Below are 20,583 nucleotides of genomic sequence, written 5' to 3'. Positions count from 1 at the left end.
GTAACTGCCAAGCAGCGAAAGGCATAACCGGTTTTATTGCTGCAGAGTGTGATAAGACTATTTGAGCTTATAAGCTGATTCTTAAGGAGAAACCGAAAGCGGCGTCATTGTGTTAGAGCTACAAACACTGTACTGTACATCTCATGTGTTCGTTAACAACCTAAATGTTTATTTGAATCTTGCATTAGTATTGATAAAATACGTCAAATAGCAGAGCTTGCAAACATAAACAGAGCTGATCTGCAGCCAACCGCACCGACTACGAACAACCCGAAATATGGTTTGTTTTCTTAATCAAGACATTCCGATTCATTTATGATTTGCAGCAGCAAATGAATAATGCATAGGATCAACAGGTTGGTTAATTAATCCGTTTGCATTGCAGGTCAGTTTTTGATTCTTGGTCAGCTTTTCGTTTATTTACTTCACTCTAAGCTTATCGATGCGGCAAAAGCTGAAGGCTCTTTAAAAGCTAATTGAAGTGGCGAAACTTTGAGACCGTGGTGTTGTTTTTTCGGAAATCGCTAGTGCAACGAAATATGTGCGCAACCAAATATCTATTAACTATTTCCAGATTATACGTTTTATGAACACGTAATGATCTATATGTTCAGCTAAATTTATTTTTCATTAGCAATTATGTTTTGCTGAGCGTTTGTTGATATATTGCGGATCGATAAGTGGAATGACAAGTTTTAAGACATTATAACAACTCTGGAAGCACTGATTACGTGGCGAGAGCGTGTTCTGCCAATACAGATGCAGCTTTAAGGCACAAAACAATACATGCATCGAACGGTAGCCGTTTATTCAGCCACCTTTGTGCCATTTGCGGTTTCCCCTTAAAGAGGTTATAAAAACCTGCTAAAGAGTGGGCCCCTTAGTCAAAAGGCAGTTTTATAGCGGTCATCAGGAAGTTCGGGTGGAACTCATTCTTTTATTAGTGGTTTTATGAAATTGATCATGAAAACCACTAGAGGAGAGTAATAAAACTTAGATTGTTACTTGGGATGCGTATTTTTATACGAATCTATTTTCTTGAACGTAAACTTGCTTCAAAAACTACTGTCTTATGTAACAAAAATTGTAGCGCAATCATTTTTTATGAAAATATGAATAAACTTTGTCAACAATTCAGAAAAAAATATGTGGTAAATGTTTTACACTAAAATGTCCATGATGGTGGAAAACTTCAAACTCAATAGCAAATTTTCATAACAATTTTATTTTCGCTTAATCTTTTGGCGTTGAAAATTGTGCAATAGACAGCTAACATTTAATTTTTGCTTCTAAGCTATGGCAGAAAAACCAATCATATCGGCACAGGTCCGATCATTGATTTGTCGGTAATAACACATCAACAACATGAAACGGAGTTCCGTAAGGTAGCGATTTTGGATCGCTAACATTGTTAGTTTTTTGTTCTTAATGATGTTACCGTGCTTTTACGGCAGGGGCTATACCACGATAATGATAGTTTCGTTTCATTTTCAAACACAAATGATTATAGGACACTCAAACAAAATTTTCAATAAATGAATACCTGTGTTACACAGCAAAAGTGGTCAATTTGATTTCAATACTTATCGTGGTAACATCGTAACAACTATCCATTATATTTCTCACTTGTGTCTGGTGCCCCCTTTTTATGATTGGTCAAACATATTATGGCGATTAATTAGTATGAAATTGAAATCCTTCATATCACCGTCCGAGAATAAGTTGTTTGAATAAATCAAATTTAAATGATATATGAGAACGATTTTTTTAAACGTTAAATATTTCGAATGTTGCGGTAGAATTTCTTCATCAGTATGCTTGCTCAATAACGGTTCATCCTAAAAGGGAAAATTAGCAACATAGATTCTTACTGCTGCCTTGCTTGGTGCGCCTCACCTCACTATGCTATGATGAACGGATGCTCTCTCTACGGGCGGGGTGGTAAGGGTAGCTCGTATCGAGACGCTGATACGCGTTGTTTACTTTCCGCGGTTCAACTAACTAGTTTTTCCGATCAGGCCCGCCGGTAGCAGCGGTGTTTTTCTACCGTCTAAAACAGACTGTTGTAGCAACCTTGAGAATCTAGGCGACGGCGCGTCGGAACGGTCCCTGTTGAATGACGACCGTCGGCTAGCTAGGGTGGCCGTTGGCTAAATTGGTTCCGCTGACTGTTGCGATCCGCTGATGGGACCGCCCAAACGACAAACGTTTCATCCTGGTCAAAATTACAGACTAATAACTACCGACTCGCATTAACGGACGATGTGTGTCATTCTGTGAAGTTGAACGCTGGGGTAATTTTAGAATTAAATTTAGATCAGCTCAAGTCATACAGCATCGTCGTCGTCGTCGGCGTCGTTGTTTCTTTACCTGTACGCTGAATTACACACGTGTGCTGTGTGCACCGTCAGAATCCGCTAATTGAGACCGTAGAAAAACATACCAGGATGACGTAGGATGGCGCTGCCTGGTCGGTTCGGCATTTCAGTACTGATGGCACTTTAAACTGTTTATTCAACAGTCACGCACCGTACGCTGAGTGCGACGAGACGCGATGAGAGAAAATATGAATTAATGGGAAAGTTGGCAAGAACAGACAGTCGCGATCGGGTTTGCGGTTTTTCAAACCCGTGTTTCCTGTTTCACTGCGGGGCTTCCCATGCTGGTAGAAACTGGCAGGTGTTGTGTTCGTATGCCATTTTCAAGCTATTCATCTTCTTCGCTTTTCGACTTTACTTGAACAACATATTCTGGGTCCATATTGGTCGGACTTGAAAATTAGGAGAATTTATTTTAGACAACTTTCAAATTAATTTAATGCTTTGTTGATCCAACTTATGTTACTTTGGGCAGCGTTGAATTAGCATTTTGTATAATCCAATTTCCATACGAGCAGCGAAAATAAAAAATTCACAAACAAGTATTGAATGGCTGTAAAAAGCTGCAAATTGCTGCCATAAAACCATCCCACACTGCTTCTGAATGTGTGAATAACTGTCTGTGAAGGCGTAAACTTCATCTCTACATCTTGCCACCAAATTGCAATAGCCATGGATGGCCGGGTGAAACTCGTTGAACTTAAGCTGCAAGCATGCAGCCGGCGATGAATGAACGTGCTCGATTCATTGTCGCGACAAATGAGATCATGTTAGCCGTTTAGCCCCTCTGAGTGGGTCATCTTCTGGCCAACGACGACAGCACACATAGATTATTCCTCCGAGACTGACAAGAAGGGTCAACCGAAAGTGCATAACCTGCTGAACGGACGAGTGAGCGTATGTTTTTGCGGAACAATGAATGCGACCGTGACCGCGAGTACTTCGGCGTCGGACTGTGCAAAAGTGCAGTTAAGCAGTTAGCAGAACGTGCTGTAGTTGGTTTTCTCTTTCGCATGTAGAATGCTTTAATTTAGAACTATTTTAACGTTAGCTTTATTCAATAGCAGTCAGAATAGTGACAAGTGACAGTGTGTGGAAAAAGTGTTGAAAAAAAGCTAAACGATGGCCAAGGCGGCAACGAAACCCAGCCAAACGGAACCATTCGAGGATTACTTAAGTAAGTGTTGGACTGGCCGAAAGGCACGGAGGATGTGAACGGTAAACTGCTATTAATGTTTAGTGACAGTTAATTTTTTTAAATTAACCCAATAGACACGAATTGTTTGAAATTTGAGTTTTTTGTTTGGGTTGATGGCGCCAATCGTCGGATCACGCCAGGCGCTTCCCAGCAAACGACGTGACAGCAAACAAAAATACGCGAGAGCGAGGATAGCATGAGATGAGTCATGGTGGCGTCCGGTGGTGACTTTTTCATTAGCAAGCACTAGCATATATCAATTGTAGCGGTGATGGGTTAATGTAGATTTGATTATACAAAGAATGCGTCTTTGTTTATTGCAAATAGAATCACGTTTTCGGGAACGCGAGTATTTCTTCACACACCTGTAAAAACTTTCATGCGTAGTGGACCAATTTAGATGTTAACTAACCACCATGCGTTTCATTTGGAAGCTTCACTCAAATACAAGCTCTTGGGCTATCGTGACTGACTGCCAATCAATCACATAGGAAAGAAATTTGAATTAATTTATCACTTTTAAATTCACCAGTGTTTACGAGTTTGCGCTCCAAATTCGCTGCTGTTCTCGTTAATCAGATTCGTGGTTTTCATTTGAGACATTCTCCGTGAATTCTGTGTTTCATCTCCAATTTGACGTAAAATATATTCCTTCAATATAACTTAGTATGTGATTTAATACATCCGATGACCTATTTGGGTAAAATGAAAATCAACCTAAATATAATTTCATACAAAAGATAAACAACTTCTGATAAACTTCTGTACAAGTCTGAAAGAAAAAATTAATTTCAAACAAACATTTTAATGTCAAAAGCAAGATGGAATTTATACATACTGAGTCAAAACTAAAATTAATTTGATAAAACCCAACATAATGGGATAAAAATATTTAGATAAAACCAACATAATGGTATAAAAGAAAAATTGGGATAAAGTTGTGATAAATCCTGAAAAATATCAAAATAACTAGCTGATTCCCTGGTCTTACTCGGGGCACCTTTGTCTCCGTCACTTGTCACATCTATTATTGTAAGGAAAACTCTCATTACGACGTTTGATGAGAACCGTCCAGACGTTCCGGAATTAGTTAAAGCGGAACATAACTCTCAGTCAGCTCCCCTTTCTGTCATATAGCTAAGTCATGTTTAAGAGTTATTACACATGTTTAGTTTTCGGTTCTGTTTACCTGTATAGTAGCTGTGGTTCAAATCAAATTTCACCTAAAAAGGTGTGATAAAACTGATGACTTTTATTTACCAATTTGAAGCTCTATTTGAAACGCCTATCTCTTTTAGTTTCGTTGCAATTTCATTCTAAACGTATGGTTTTGGGTGTTGAATCAGTATTTAAAAACTTCACCACGCATAGCACACCGGATCACAGCGTGCGACGGACACGGTCTGACGCAAATGGAAAACAATAACAAAACAAACTTCTTGGGTCTCTCTGGGACGTTTCTGAGAACGATTTCAGCTTTAAAATGAATTCTCCGGAAGAACTCGCGGACATTCGCCAATTGTTTAGCAACGACAGCCCAGCAGGAGTATGGTTGTAGATTTTCTGATCGTCAGCCATCTAATGCAAGTGAGTGAACACAAATCTAGAAGTGCTCTTGTTGTTACACAATGATTTTAATTTAGGTACGTCTACGACAACGCACCGTCGCTTTCGAGAGGGAACGTTGTTTTCAACGAGGCTTCGAGGGAAGCACCGTCAGCAAGTGGCATCAACGATTGACCATAAAATTTTGCGAGTCGTTGGAAATGATCTCAAACCAAGCACAAGTAAACCTGCGGCACTGCCCCATGTCACCCTAGAGGTGTGGGGCGTGTTGAACTGGGTAATAATGCATCGTTTCCACACTACAGGTTCAACAGCTAAGCGGCTTGAGATCTGTTGTGAAGTCTTTCGATAAAGAAGGGTCAAGTCTTAGAAAGACGTTTAAGCCCAAGGTTTTGCTTTTTTGCCTTCAGAAACACTTATCTCAAGGCATTTTGCTTCTTCAAAATTACTAAATTTCATAAAGTAGAAAATTTAAGATCAATTTTCAGCACAAAATTTTGATACCAATGAGATTAGTGAGTTTTTTTTCCAAGGAAAATAAAATACTGCCCTGATGACGTTGAGTCTGGCGAATACGGCGGGTGAGTCACCGAGATTATTTTTCAAAATGGAGTCACAAGAATCGGAAAGCCTCAAATTGCCTTGACGAATTCCAGCCCTTCTAACGGATATTCCTTGCGATACGGGCGGGGAAGTTTCTACCAAAAATAAAATGATGATCGCTTGCGATGGATGTCAAAAATGGCATAATATCCGTTATGTCGGAATTTCCGATGCAAAAAAGGAAAGTAAGTGGCACTGCATGCCAAAGGAAGCAGAAGAAAAGTCCCTCCAAGAAAGGTGGTGACGGGTCCAGCGTCAAATCCGACCGTTCGACATATCTAGAGAACAAGCTGAGAGCGATGGAGGAGAAACAGAAACGAGCAGAAGCTAGAAACCGAGGTGTTATCGAGGTGAAGCGGATGCTGCTGGAAAAGCAGTTACTCGAAGAGGAAGAAAAGAAAGATAGCGAAATGCAAGAAGCCATTCTGCAAGCGCGACAGGAACAGCCGGATCGGATGATAAAGCAGCAAAAGACATTTGCGGACAAAATGAAGCGATGAAGCAATTGAAGCGATCCAACTCGAAGAAATCTGTCGATATTAATGAAGGAATCTCTAAAGAAAAGTAAAAGACGGAGTCCGAAGGTGAAAAAGCTAACAAAAGAGAATTTGGAGAAACTCGAAGAAGTCCATGAAGAAGATGGCGATTTCAGTAAAGACGACAGCGACGATGAAGAAAGCCTGCACGAAGATTAATTGGACGGTGAATCTGATCTAAAGAAGAGTACAGTCTTGAAGAAGTCCGATCGATTGTTTCGACACGGGCAGGGCAACTGGCAGCACGAAATGGGGTTACCAAGAAATTTCTCGGGCAAGCCGGATGAATGGTCGTTATTCTTCGGAATGTACCAAGTGACAATGTCAGCCTGTGGGGACTCGAATATCCAAAATCTTGTGCGGCTCAAGAATGCTTAAAAGGTCAAGTTCTGGACATGGTTCGCGGACAGCTGCTTCTACCGAAATCAGTTCCGGAAGTAATCGCAGGGTTTCGCCAGTTGTTTTGTCCTCTGGAACAAATTTTGCGAAGTCATCTGGAGGAGGCGGATCTCAAACAGCACTTGATTAATCCGCTACTCATTCAGAAGCTAGTCGAAAAGCTCCCGGACAAGGAAAGCATGAGTGGGTGCGTTTTAAGCAGAGGAAGAAGAAAGTAACCCTCAGAACTTTTACTCGAAATGGAGTTTAAACCTACTGAAAAGGTAAACACCGATAGCCGATCGGCAAACGCTCAAAGCAAAGAGTGTCATGCGGTACTTGACCACAGCGAAGCACGAAAGTCAAACCAGTGACGGAAAAAAGAGCAACCTGAACTGTACAATGTATGTATGTCAGCGCACAGATTACCGGTTACGGTATTACCAGGACCTCAGAAACCAGTCGTACGCAGATCGGATGAAAGCTGGGGGCCTTTTCCGAAGTCGTGACAGTTACGCAGTTTTAAGTTCGAGCCCGCAGTTTTGAATAGTACTTTGTATTGTTGAGCACGTAGACTAACGGTATGCGGTAATTTAGAAGAATAAATAGGAGTCCCGTATCATGGTGGCTGGGCGCCCAGACACGTTACTTGCGTGATTTTTTTATTAAACGATTAATTCGCGGAAGAGTGAAGTTTTTAACGTAACGGTTATTAAACGAATTAGATTGCGTGATTTGATGAGCTCCTTGATAACGTTATCTTGAATTCGTGAGAAAATGCTAAATCAAAACTAAACGTGATCTAGCGTCCAGATACTTTGTGAAAGTTAACTTTATTTGTCGTGAAAACGTGTTTTCATTGTTTATTTCAAGAGTTATGAATGTACGAAAGAAGAGATATCCGAGAAAATCAAAATGCATGTACACGGATAAAGTGTACAAAATTCCAACTCTGAGCTATAATTTAAAAAAATATTCCTTTGCCACATGTGTCCGAGCGTTGTCGAGACGGAAAATCACACACTGATGCCTACTGTCTTACCTGACTCACAACAAATATTGCGCAACAGCGTGTTTATATTTCATCAGCCAAAGGTGCGCTAAATCAGCACCATGATGGCTTATGTTTACAAGGGGGATTGTTCAATCCATACAAAACTTTGAGAAATTAAATGTTGGGTTGGAATAGGCAATTATACCAAAATTGGTTGAAATTGGAGGTGGTCGATAACAACGGATATGATCTCTTGAGAGGGGATTACCCCTAAATAACCTTGAAAATTGAATTTTTCAAAAAACCCAAGCTAGAATATTTTAAGACCTTCTCTGAATTAATTGTTATGATTAATACTAACATCCTGTGAAGAGAAATCTGAGGTGCATGTAATTTAAATAATAAGTACCTTCGGACATAGCGTGTGAGGTCACTTTAACGGGACTATATTTACGCTAATTTTAAAATTTATGAGGTTTTTTCACCGGAATTTCGGAATTTATGCTATTGTGCTCTACGCGTCTATTTTTACGTGTAGTTTTGGAACTCACAAGGTTTTTTTATGCGAACTATACTGCCGTATACAGTATACCAATTACACAAATTGGTTGCTTCTTGCATGGATGTTAGAATTTAAGTAAGCTTTGCTCTCTGTACAATTAGGATATTGACACATAAGTAAGAGACAAGATAGAATTTACAGTCTATTTATATACTAACGTCACAGACAAACAGACATAATTCTTGGAAGAAAAATCAACAAAAATTATCCTACCTCACATTTAGCCTGAACACTAGCACCATCTATGATCGGCATTCCCAAATATCAAATAGCAACATGGGTATCCCTCGAAGTAGCAAGTATTTTTTATAGGAAATTCCCCATCTTACGTCAAAAAGCGCCACTTTGACCAAAACGGAGACATTCCCAACTAAACCCAAATTTGAAATGACGGTTTAATTGGTACGAAGAATGGAAAACGACTGTTATATCTGTTTGTCTGCGCTAACGTCTTATATTCTAATCTTAGCGTGCAGAGGCTTTTAGAGTCAATAGGATCGTAGCACTAGCCGCGCAATTGTCCTGTACTCTAACATCGGTCGAATAAAACCAGAAGTTCCGATAAACGGAATGTAGCACCTATGCTTCACTTTGCTTTACAAACTAAGGTAACAAGGTTGGATTGAAAACACAAATTGAGAACGTTGATTAAAACAAGAAGAAAGAAAGACAGGTAAGAAAGAAAGATAGGTAGAAGAGAGAGAGAGAGAGAGAGAGAGAGAGAGCGAGAGAGAGAGAGAGAGAGAGAAACAGAGTATCATCAATCGGAATCAATTTTCGAACGGTTCAAGTAAGTTTCTCGTTCGAGTGTTCAAAGTTTTAAGGACTGTTCGAGATTGGATGCAGAACGGTACTAGCTTTATTGTTTACAGGGGATTTCCGTTGCCCTCTGTTCCAAAGCAATACGCCACGCACTCACTATCGCTTGGATCTCGCTCCATCGGGCCACCGCCGCTTCGTCTGTCGAATGAGAAATTAGACTTGGACAGACTCGAGTACGAAAATATAATCTTAATATCCTGCCAATTTCGCGCCACATACCTGCCGTCTTCGTTCATTTCGCAGCGCACCCCGCGGAGGCGAAGAATATGACCGGTTTTCTCTTGGCTTGGCCATCAGTCAAAATGGCACTTTGAACTACACACGCGGTCAGACAGATACTCGTCATCAATCGTTGTCATTGCGCCGCGGCGTTGGCTGCCGTAGTACAGACGACGTGCGTATGTATTTGGAGCAGCGCATTCGTCATCGTAATTTTTCCATGGAAGATAGTGAGAACTGCGGGACCTATCATTAGGAGTACCTTTCATAAAGTACGAAATGTATTAGTCGGACACCGCAGGGTTCTGATTGCGGCCGCTCGCAAGGGAGCCACCGCACCGACATCGCCGAGCAGCAGCGGCCCGAGAGCTGTGTTTACATTGCCGATCGGGTTCTCCCTTTCTTTCTTGAAGTGCAAAAGGCGCACCGTCGTCGCTTGGTATTGCTGCTGCACTGCAGTGGTCGTGCGGCGGACTAACTGGTGTGCTGGAAATCGCGTGCGATATGAGATTCACTGTCGACTTGTTTTTAGTCTTTTTGCAACGATAAACGCGCCAATACCAGTTTGCAGCCGAGCGCAATTCCATTTCTTTTCGGTCTGATTAGAAAGTGCAACTGATTGAACGATTCCAGGTGTTTTTGTGATCTCGGAGAATGACCGAAACGGAAGTGATAACGTACGAAAGTGTTGCGGAAAACTGTCAGGATTTTCTAGGTATTGGAAGCTACTAGAAATCTGGTGTTCGTATGACGCATTGATTGCGTGTTGCTTTTAAATTTAAACACTCAGACATTACAGCAATTATATTGATATTACGCATGCCCTGTAAATTGGCGTTTGATGTGGTGTTCTAATATTGCCTATGTTTTTGTTTTTCAATTGTAGATGCATTGTTGGCTGATCTGCAAAATACCGTGCCTGGGCACAATCAGCATGTTGGCGGAGGATCGTCTGTTCCTGGTTATGGCAGCTTGAATGGAGTCAGGAACAAGCAAACTCCTAGCCCGGTGAGTATGTCAAATCGAGTAGCATGATGATATCACGAGAACTAACCGCAAGGTGATCAAATTGCTTCTCTCATTCCAACGATATCAAATTTGTTTATACTTGACAGTAAACAGTCGATTCTGTCAAATAAAGGAAGTCCAATCTAAAATGTGAAGCAAGCGAATGTAGTATGATTCATGCCGTAGTTCTGGCGATTGCAGGGTTAGAATTTAGTGACAGAAATTCTAGAGTCTTAGTCTCTAATTTGAAACTGTTAGAGTCTTCCGAAATATTGTTCTTCTTAAAAAGGACTTCTGTTGGTACAACTGTGACACCTGTACTGTTGGCTTCAAGGAAAATGTTTTTGTAAACTTTCTGTTTTTTAGTCAATACTAACTTAGTACTAAGTATTACTTACTATTACTAAATAAAAAGCCTCTCGGAAGCATTGCTGTTGTATGATTAAGGAATCAATGTTATCAGTTAAAAGATTTGCAGCGGAGAATGTTTGTGAAAGCACAAGTCTTCTCTAGTGGTTCGACGGCAAATAGTCGGTGTTGGTCCTCATACACAGGCTAATTCACTAGGTCGCGCTATAAAAAATGCTGACTGAATAAAACTGACAAGTACGCAACATAATCGCTTAAAGCGAAGTTGAACCAGGTATTCACCTGTGATCCTAAAAATAAAACCGAGGGCTCGACTAACATTTGAGAGACCTTTATTCAAAACCACATCAAACCTACAGATGATTTTGCACATACTGGCACTGGTGTCCTGCGGTAGTTTTTTCGGATTCGATTAATAAGCTCTATTGAAATTCTTTAGCAGTCTGTTTGACCCCTTAAGCTTACAGGCATGTTCAGTGTTTATTTCTAAAAACAAAACAAGCAACTTTCTCTGTTTACGGATTCTATTAAAAAAATTATTAAAAAAACATTGTACGAGCTTATGAATAGTAGACATTCCTAATTACTAGTCTTCAGAAAAAGAATTGTTTGAAATGGTCGAAGCATTCGCCTTGATCGCGAATCACCGTATGAGTATTAACGTTGTTTACTATTTGCTATTTACGTAGGTACTCATCACCAGCAGAAAGGTACGGCTTCCATGTAAAAAAAGTTTTAGGCAGCGTTCTTTGTTTTAAGGAACATTATACTGGTCGATTTATTGTAATGTCGTCCAGGTGTTTTTTCTGTATTCCGCACTTCATTTTTTAGTAGAGTAGAGCCATAGAATGAGCGAACTGCTGTTTATTATCCTTGCTTAAGAGTTGATGTTTTCATCCTTTTTTTATTTTACACATTTTAAAGTAATTTCAACCAATCTCGCTCTCTACAGTTAGCAAGTGCGAAGACTAGTTATTATTTGCCCTTGAAAAAGAGGCTTCTTTTGCACCTTGAGCAAGTACCATTCTTATAACTTACCCTGGCAACAGGTTTCATTGTTGGTAAAGGCGGAATTTAGTAGGAAGGAAATATGCAGAGGGGCCGGTAAATAAACTTATGCTAATATCCGTTAACATCGAATGTAGAATCAGTAGAATCAGGACTAAGGTTAGAACCCACGATTACTCGCTTGTTAATGCAGACTCGGTAACTTTGTTGTTACAAGGCCCCCTTCAAAGCAAAGCCTAGGTGCTACATTCCGTTACTTGACCTTCTGTTTTTATATGACGAACTTGACCCTCTGTTTTTATATGACAGACTTCGCTGCCAGCTGTTAGAGTGCGAGACAATTGCAGGGCCAGTTGCTACGATCCTATTGATTCTCACATTGAACCCCCCTTCACCCCTTCACTGAATAAAAATCCGTAGTTTTACCATTTGTTTTTTAGCGCCTTATAACTTCGTTTTTAGCAAGAAGAGAATTTGATCAAATTTTAGTAAATGATATTTATGTTTCATTGCAATGTCAATTGTTTGTTAATTTTGCTTAAAAGTGTAAAATAATTTCGAATTATGCTGTTCTCTCAAATATGACAGTTTCTTTCATTCCGACTGAAGGTGTGATAATTCTTTATCGCTTTAGTTTGCAAGGTATTGTTATTTACACTTGAGATTTGCTCTAAATTATTCAAAACGCTTCGCAAACCCTTCGACTTTCGGTTTAGATTTTTCATCATTCGCTCTTCGTCTTTGTTTTTCCGTCTATAGTCCTCCACTTTTCGTCGTTTGTTTCTTCTTTTTTGTCTTTGATTTTCGCCTTTTTTTGTTTTGTGTACCCGGTCGCTTTTTACTGTCGTTGTCTTGTCTTTTTTCCGTTTGTTTTGACGCCTTTCTAGCATATTTACTTCATATCAGCAATTTGTCGCCATCTTTGATCGTCTTTTGTGGCGTTTTTGGTTGCTCCTGGTGGTCTCATGTGTTTGGCATTTCCTGTCACTATTTTGCCGTCTTTTTATCTTCTCTTAATTGCCTTCTCTGCATCTAATTATAGTTTTTTGGTCGCTTTTGAACATTTCTGTTCGTCGTGTTTTGACCGTCATCTGCTCGTCGTTTTTTGACCTTTGGCATTGTAATCGTTTTTCGTTTCAATAAAGAAGAAAAATTTAATCAAATTTTAGTAAATGATATTTCTGTTTCATTTCAAGGTTTGTTAATATTGAGAGTTTGTCAATTTTTGGTCAATTTCGATTTAAACTCTCTTAAAAACAGGTAACGAAAATAAAATAAAAAGACGGCAAAACAGTGACAAGAAATGCCAAAAAAAGATTACACAAGAGACCACCGGGAGCTTTCGCTTATTTGCCGTTTTTATCATCTTTTTGTTATTGTTGTGATGTTTTTTCGTCGTCATTTTGTAATTTTTCCTTCTGTTTCGTTATCTTTTGTAGTCATCTCGCCATTTTTTGTCATCTTTTCATCGTCCTTTGTTGTTGTTTCATCGTATTTTTTGTTATATTTTCGTCACTTGTTTTTGCTATTTTTTCGTCATCCTTTTCGTTGTCAAGACAATAAAAATGTTATCTTTTTACAGTCTTTTCGTTGTTCTTTCTTAGTCTTTCTGTCGCATATTCGTCATCTTTCCGTCGTCTCTTCATGTTATTTCAGTCGAATTTCTAACGTTTTTCGTCGTCATTTCTTCAATTTCGCATCGTATTTTCCCCATCTTTTTAACACTTATAATCACGGTCGTATTTTTGTCTTCTTTTCTGGGTCTTTTTCATATCGTTTATCATATTTTTGTCATCTCCTCTTCCTTTTTTGTGCTTTAGCCTTTTTGTTTCTTTTTTAGAGGCTTTTTGCCTTTTTTCGTCGTCATTTTTTCGTCTTTTCTTCGTCTTTTGTCATGATTTGGCCATTTTTGTCACCTTTTTTTGTAGTCCGTGATTGTCGTTTCGTCGTGTTTTTTGTTAACTTTTCTTCACCTTTTCGCCATTGTTGTCAGGATAATAAAAATGTTGTCTTTTCACTGCCCTTTCATCGTTCTTTCTTTCTCTAAGAATTCTAATACGATGAAAAGAACTCGAAAAATGCCAAAGTAGGGACAAAAGGCGTTTAAAATACGTCAACAACGGCTACAAAAAGTCAAAAAAAAAACAAATATACGAGAATATTTGTTTTTTTTTTTGACTTTTTGTAGCCGTTGTTGACGTATTTTAAACGCCTTTTGTCCCTACTTTGGCATTTTTCGAGTTCTTTTCATCGTATTTCATGTTAGTTCAGTCGTTTCTTCTTTTGTAGTTATTTTGCCATTTTTTTGTCATTTTTTCGTCGTCCTTTGTTGTCGTGTCGTTTTGTCGTGCTTTTTTGTTATCTTTTCTTCACTTTTTTGTCGTTATTTTTTCGTTGTCCGTTTTGTTGTCAAGACAAGTCTTTCTTCGTCGCTCTGTCGTATATTCGTCATCTTCTCGTCGTCTTTTCATGTTATTTCAGTCGTATTTATATCGTCTATCGTTGTCTCTGCATTGTGTTTTCGCCATCTTTTCATGACTTTTTTTTGTCATCTTTCCATCGCCCTTTCGTCGTCTTTTCGCCATCTCTTCGTTATCTTTTCTTCTTATTTTGGTCATTTTTTCGTTATCTATTATGTTTTCTGCAGGCTTAAATATTCAGAGTGTGAAGTGAAGACTACCATACATATACATATAGCGGTGATGAGTTCTTTCTTTCTCGTCAAAGTGAAAAACTGCCAGTTCATATTGACAGCAAGGCGGCTTTAACGTAAATCTTCCCTTTTTATATTCACTACTCAGTGAGTAGACCCACTTTACTTCTCTGTTCGTTTCTCTCTCTCTCAGCAAAACTTTATTAGAAACTTTCATATCGGCTCGAAAAGCATAAAGTGATGCTTATCGGGATATTATTCACTGCATGTAGTGTAGTCGTGATTTTTGTAAGTGAAAGAAATTTTCAAACTTTTCCGAAAAGTTTATGAAAATCTTTAGATACTGGCACTTCTCCGTAGACTTGTAGAAAATTCTTAAATTCGTAGAAGTACGGATAAATCCGTGATCTTGCATTAATGATTTCCGGCATATTTGGTAAGTTTATCTTTAGGTTTATTAAGTTACTGTGGCTCGAACGTTCGATTCGGTGTCGCTCGCATTGGAGAAGTAAACAGAGCACTTCGCGGCGAGTGCTTCAGTAAAGTAGTTTTTTGTTGTTTTCCTACTTGTGCTGGTAAATTTGCAGTCTGCCTGTCTCATATGGATCAAAGGGAATTTTGCGATGCGATAGAAGTATCTGCTGGTTCTGAGCTTGATTTCTCGTCTGTTATCGATACGGCCTTCCGTAAAAATGCTGAGGGAAAATAAACCCACCTTCCAACAGTCTCCCAATAAGTTCCGCAACATGAACGCTCTGAATGTTATTTGAATTCCTCAGGATCTGGTTAAGTATTTTTTAGCCTTGACCGCGTATTTAAAAGCCCGTTCCAGAAAGCTGACTATTTGCGCCTGGTCATTTCGGCCCCAGGTCACTTTGAGAAGCTATCACTTTTTTTATTTTTTAATGAATTAGTCTACTTCGTTCGCGACTAGGTGTGTGTGTGTGCTTTTGTTCTGTGGAGAGCTTTTGTTCTAGAAGTTATTTGATCAAAAAATTTCCCTATTAAATTTTCTTTCTAAAACATCAAAACTTCGAAATTACTTCTTCTTCGCTTCAAACGCTCCATCACACAGGTGCTTAAAAAGCCGCTCGCATAAACCTCACCGTTTCTTTATGAAATATTGTCATCTGATGAGTCAGAGATAGACAATCTGGCAGATCAAGGTCCATCAAAACCTTCTTCTCCACGATTTTATTGCTGTTTGCCTGGAGGGCCTATGGAAGAAGCACTTTTCGGAATTAATAAGCGCAATTCTTTCTACCAAATTACCCTCCCGTCGATCTCAGACATTGGGGTTGTTGCATATCAAATGACAATACGCGACAAAGAGCTTTGTATTGATTTAAAATGTATATATAATATAAGTCTGCTTTCCTCAAAATTGACTCAATTATTTCAATTTATTTCTAGTTATGATAATATATTCGATGCGATGGGTATAAATAATATGTGACTTGTTTACGGATGCAGTCAGTTCAGCATCATCAACAAATATTTAATGACTCTAAAAGCAAAGGCCTCGAATCGAATTAGATCATAGATCGTAGACATAGATCCTTCGGATGTATGTTATTGTATCACCAATACAATCTCTAGTTATCTCTATGCAGTGAAGAAATAAAGATCGCCTGATCTACTCTATCTTCGCTTTGTAGGAAAATGAAAAATGATCTCCCTTTCTTAGCTAACTGATTCGATGAACATTCCAAGGCTCGCTTGAAGTTTACAAACATTCTGCATCCTGCAGCGCGGCGACGGCGGACCGGATTGTAAACATCAAAGCCAGTCAGCAGCACCGCTTGGTCAAACAAACATTCAACGAGGTGACAATGACATTCAACGCTAATGGTGTGCTGAAAATGTTCCCGTAAAATTTCCCAATAGGCACACACTTTAATTGCATCCGTCCGATGAGGCATTTACGATCGAAATCGCTGACGGTTGACGAATCAACGGTTGTCTTATTTGTGTGAAAATAGCGAAAGCAATTGTCCGGTGGTGGTGGTATAAAAATAAGCTAAATCTAAATTGCTTGTTAGTGCAGTGATTTTTGTAATCAAATTCAGGTGGTTCGTAATTTTTTTAAAACCTGTCGACCTAATTTATGTTTTTGGAATCGATCCAACACCGTGCAATTACACAATTCCTTCAGGTGGTTTAGATTTTTATTCACCGGAAAGTTGTAAAGCAATTATTTTAATTGAAACATATTAAACGCTTGATCCAAAAACTAAAATACCATTTAATTTCAGCAAACATACCAGAACACAGCGACCAAAACAGTAACGGAAACACGCACTGCTAACGGTTACAATGGTTCCTTGCCGCGATCCAGTACGCCGCATCATAACAACTCGCTGCCGCGGTCCAGTACGCCCCAAAAGTTACAAACGTCCACCTCTGGCAATCTATCGGAATTGGACTCATTGCTGCAAGATTTGAGCAGTGCCCGATACGGAAACATCGTGGAAAAACGTGAGTCATCTCTTCATCCATTCAGCAAGCAAGTTAACAGGTTATTTATTTTTTTTGCAGATACCGCCAACAATGGAACCACTAGTCCTTCGCCATACGCTATCAACGACACAATCAAGCGACCCTCGGTGGACAGTCTGCTTGACGAGCTGAGCAATGCCAATGCTAATCCGATTTATGCTGTACCTTATGGGTGAGTGTTTTTATCTGCGTTCTGCTTGGTTAGCATTTAATTTTTGTTTTTATTCTTGTAGCAATCAATCGCCCAATCCTCAGCCACATCCCGGTCGACAGGTCACAATTACGGTACGGGAAACTACTACCGAAAAGTTAACCGGAACGCCTAGTGCCAATTATCAGGATCAAAGTAAGTTTGGTTGGGTTGAATTTTATTCTATGAAAATCTCATGATTATTGATGTATTTTGTTCGTTCAAATCATTATAGTGTGGTTTAAATCTTACATTTGCTTTCGACAACTTGTTTTAGGAGTCTTACTTTTGACATTAATAATTTCTATCTATCTACCAATCTGAAATGCACTTTGAACGCTATAGTTGCTGGAAGCTAGAAGTTGTTCGCAATTGACTCGTTAGTAGCGTAGCTTTGGTATTACATTTCTCAATTTAAATTCAATAGCAGGATCAATTTCTTGTCTCATTTTAAGTCTTATTTCAAGTCTAATTTAATTGCAATTTCGAGGTAGAGTTTCAAATCTGATTTCAAGTTCAGTTTGAAGTCCTATTTTCAGTTCAATTCTTAGTGTAATTTTAAATAAGATTTCAAGTTTTAATCTAATGTCAAGTCCAATTTTAAGTTTAACCTCAAATCCAATTTAAAGTTCACGGGTGCATTTAAGCTAGGACACATTTTCTGCCTTCTCTGTAAAATTTAGTTTATAATTGGAGTTCTTAACATGTCACAGCAGGAATCTATGCGATAGATAAATTAATTCGGCACAAACTTTTCAAAAGGGCGTAACTGCCGTACAAAACGTAAACAAACTGAATGAGAGTTATTGTCTGCTGGACTAACATAGAGAAAGAAGCCCTTAAAAGGTTTGTTTACATTTTTCAGTTAAGTATTTTTAAAAGGCAAGATCTGCCATCTTACTTACTACTTACTTACTTACTTACTTACTTACTTATTTTAGCAGCCGAGAGCCGGAGTGGCTCTTGTCGTATCAAGAATTCGTCTCCATTGTACTGGGCTACTCGTCGCCAATTCGTTCCGTGTCTCGACACACGTAAGTCGGCATCAACCTGGTTGATCCATCTAGCACGTTGAGCCCCTCTATTCGTGGTTCTGGTGGGGTTCTTGAAGAGAACGGATTTCACTGCACCGAAGTCCGGTATCCTAGCGACGTGGCCCACTGTAGTCTCTCAACTCTCAATGTCAGGTGTACGATGGGAATCTCTCCAAGTAGTGCCTGCAACTCGTGGTTCATACGCCTACGCCACTCTCCGCAATCCGTTTGTACTCCGCTCAACGCCAAAAATAGTCCGCAACACCTTTCGTTAAAATACAGCAAGTGCACGTATGTCTTCCGTAAGCAAAGTTACGGCGGCGACCAGAGATCCCAAATATATGAATTCATCAACCACCTCCAGTTCATCGTCGTCAATGGTCTTTGTCCGTCGGAGGCGAACGTTGCTTTCTCTGGAGCCTCTTCCTACCATATATTTGGTTTTCGACGCATTGACTTATTTGCAACCCTGTCCTCCTAGCTTCCGTTTTTAATCTGGCGTAGATTGCCTCCGCCATCCCAAGGTTTCTAGTAATGATGTCAAGGTCGTTTGCGAAAGCTAGGAATTGGATACTCTTCTTGAAGATCGTATCTCTCGTTTCGTGCCCGCTCACCGGATCACACCTTCAATAGCGATATTGAATAACATACAGGACAGTCTATCCCCCTGCCGCAACCCTCTGCACGATTCGAAAGGACTTGAGAGTGCCCCCGAAACGCGCACGTAGTAACATATTACTTGTTCCAGCTTTGATCAACCGCGTCAGTTTGTCCGGAAAACTGTACTCGTGCATTATCTGCCATAGTTGTTCGCGTTTGACTGTATCGTCTGCTGCTCTGAAATCCACGAAAATTTGATGCGTGAGCACGTTGTACTCTCGACATTTCTGGAGGATTTGTCGGAGAGTAAAAATTCGATCCGTAGTAGCACGGGCCCCCATAAACACCGCCTGACGCTGCTCTACGAATTGTATTGAAATTGGGGATAGACGACACAACGAAATGTGAGAGATCACCTTGTTGGTGGCGTTGACCAGCGCAATGCCGCGGTAGTTACAGCAATCTAGCCGATCTTTTTTGGTCGTGGATGGCACAGATTACACCTTCCATACACTCCTCCGGTAGCTTTTTCTCCTCCCAAATCCTTGAAATTATCCAGTGAAATGCCGTTGCTAGCTGTTCTTGGCTATTTTTGTAGAGTTCTGCCGGGAGTCCGTTCTTTCCGGCGGCTCTATTATTCTTCAGCTGACCGATTTCGAGATCGGGAACTGGCACGTTGTTGTCGTTTATAGGCACTCCGAGATTAAATTCCGTTGCGTCTGCTTCTGCTATATCGCCTTTGAGGGGCTCACGGAAGAACTGCTTCCACCTGTCGACCACCTCTCGCTCGTTTGTGATTAGACCCCCTTGCTCGTCCCTCACATGTCAGGTTTAGGTGTGTAGCTCTTACGAGTTTGGTTCACCTTCTCGTAAAATTTGCGCGTGTCTTTAGTCCGAAATAACTGTTCCAGCTCTTCACGATCTCTGTCCTCCTTCTAGCGCTTTTTCTTTCTCCAGATCGTAGTTAATTCATGCCGCGCCTGTCGGTGCTTGCCCAAATTCTTTCTCGTGGATGTGCTAAGATAGTTTTTTCAAGCTCTTTTTTTCATTCTATCGTTTGTTGGCAAATCCCGTCAAACCAATCAGTTTCTGCGCTCGAGGCTTCCTCACCTAGCAACGCTGTTGTGGCCTTGTGGATAGCCGAGCGTATCATATCTGCCATCTTATTATCACTCAATAGTTTTCAGACTAAAGTATGCTCTGGAAAGGTCCGCATCCCATCTTCTGTTTTAGTCTGAGCGCGTCGTCAGTGGAAACCATCCGCAAATTGTTGGCGGCATTCTACTTCAAGGCCTTTGTTCGGTAATGGCAAGAAATCAGGCCAAAGCAGCACGGAACAACTATACTGTTTTGGGAAAGGCAGCAGACGTTTTTTGTTACCACTCGGTCACGGAAATTTCGTGATTGACGGTTCTGGTTTTAACAAAAATGACGCTTTTTATGTCACAGGTAGAAATAGCATGTGAAACTGGATATTTCTTAGCAAGCTTCGACAGTTTCATATGTTGAAAATGCTTGCCGTATAAAACCCACAGGAAGCTTTTTGAAATCGGCCTTGAAGTAGGCGTTGTCATCCATCATCACGCAATCGAACTTGGTCAGCGTCGTTGTGTACAGCTTCCGGGATTGTGTTTCGGCCGTCTTGTATTATTTGTCGTCGCGATTTGGAGTCACAATTTTCTTATAATTCAGCAGTCCGACACATTTATCAGCTCGATGTACGGTTGTAGATGATACTCCCAACTTGTCTTCGACCTATTGGACAAGTTGGAGTTCCGACTAAAAGTGCTGACTACTCTTTTCATTGTCGCTGCGACTTACGGCTTTTGTTTCCTTCCAATTCAGGTTTTTTAACTATCGACAAAAGTTTCCCGATCGCTTTTAACCGTTATGTGTTCGACAGGGTACCCGGGTACCTTTTCAGATTTCAAAGTAAGAAATTTTAAAGTTTTCTTCGACCCAGGAT

General features: G+C 40.0%; 1 protein-coding gene across 7 annotated transcripts in view; it reads left to right on the top strand.

The window, feature by feature from the left end:
- LOC128744082 (paxillin) overlaps window positions 1-20,583 on the top strand; it is a 157,509-nt gene that overhangs the window by 100,510 nt on the left and 36,416 nt on the right. For 5 of the 7 annotated variants that reach the window (XM_053840853.1, XM_053840849.1, XM_053840852.1 and 2 more), the window contains exons 2-5: window positions 10,143-10,264; window positions 16,550-16,772; window positions 16,833-16,965; window positions 17,027-17,139. In XM_053840853.1, the coding sequence (XP_053696828.1) occupies window positions 10,143-10,264; window positions 16,550-16,772; window positions 16,833-16,965; window positions 17,027-17,139 (591 nt within the window). Of the gene's footprint in view, window positions 1-3,455; window positions 3,556-9,790; window positions 9,972-10,142; window positions 10,265-16,549; window positions 16,773-16,832; window positions 16,966-17,026; window positions 17,140-20,583 lie in introns of those variants that run through there. The other 2 variants (XM_053840851.1, XM_053840850.1) reach the window with 2 other exon arrangements.

Source organism: Sabethes cyaneus, chromosome 3, assembly GCF_943734655.1.
Source record: "Sabethes cyaneus chromosome 3, idSabCyanKW18_F2, whole genome shotgun sequence".
Lineage (NCBI taxonomy): Eukaryota > Metazoa > Arthropoda > Insecta > Diptera > Culicidae > Sabethes > Sabethes cyaneus.
This window is presented reverse-complemented; position numbering and strand designations above follow the sequence as displayed.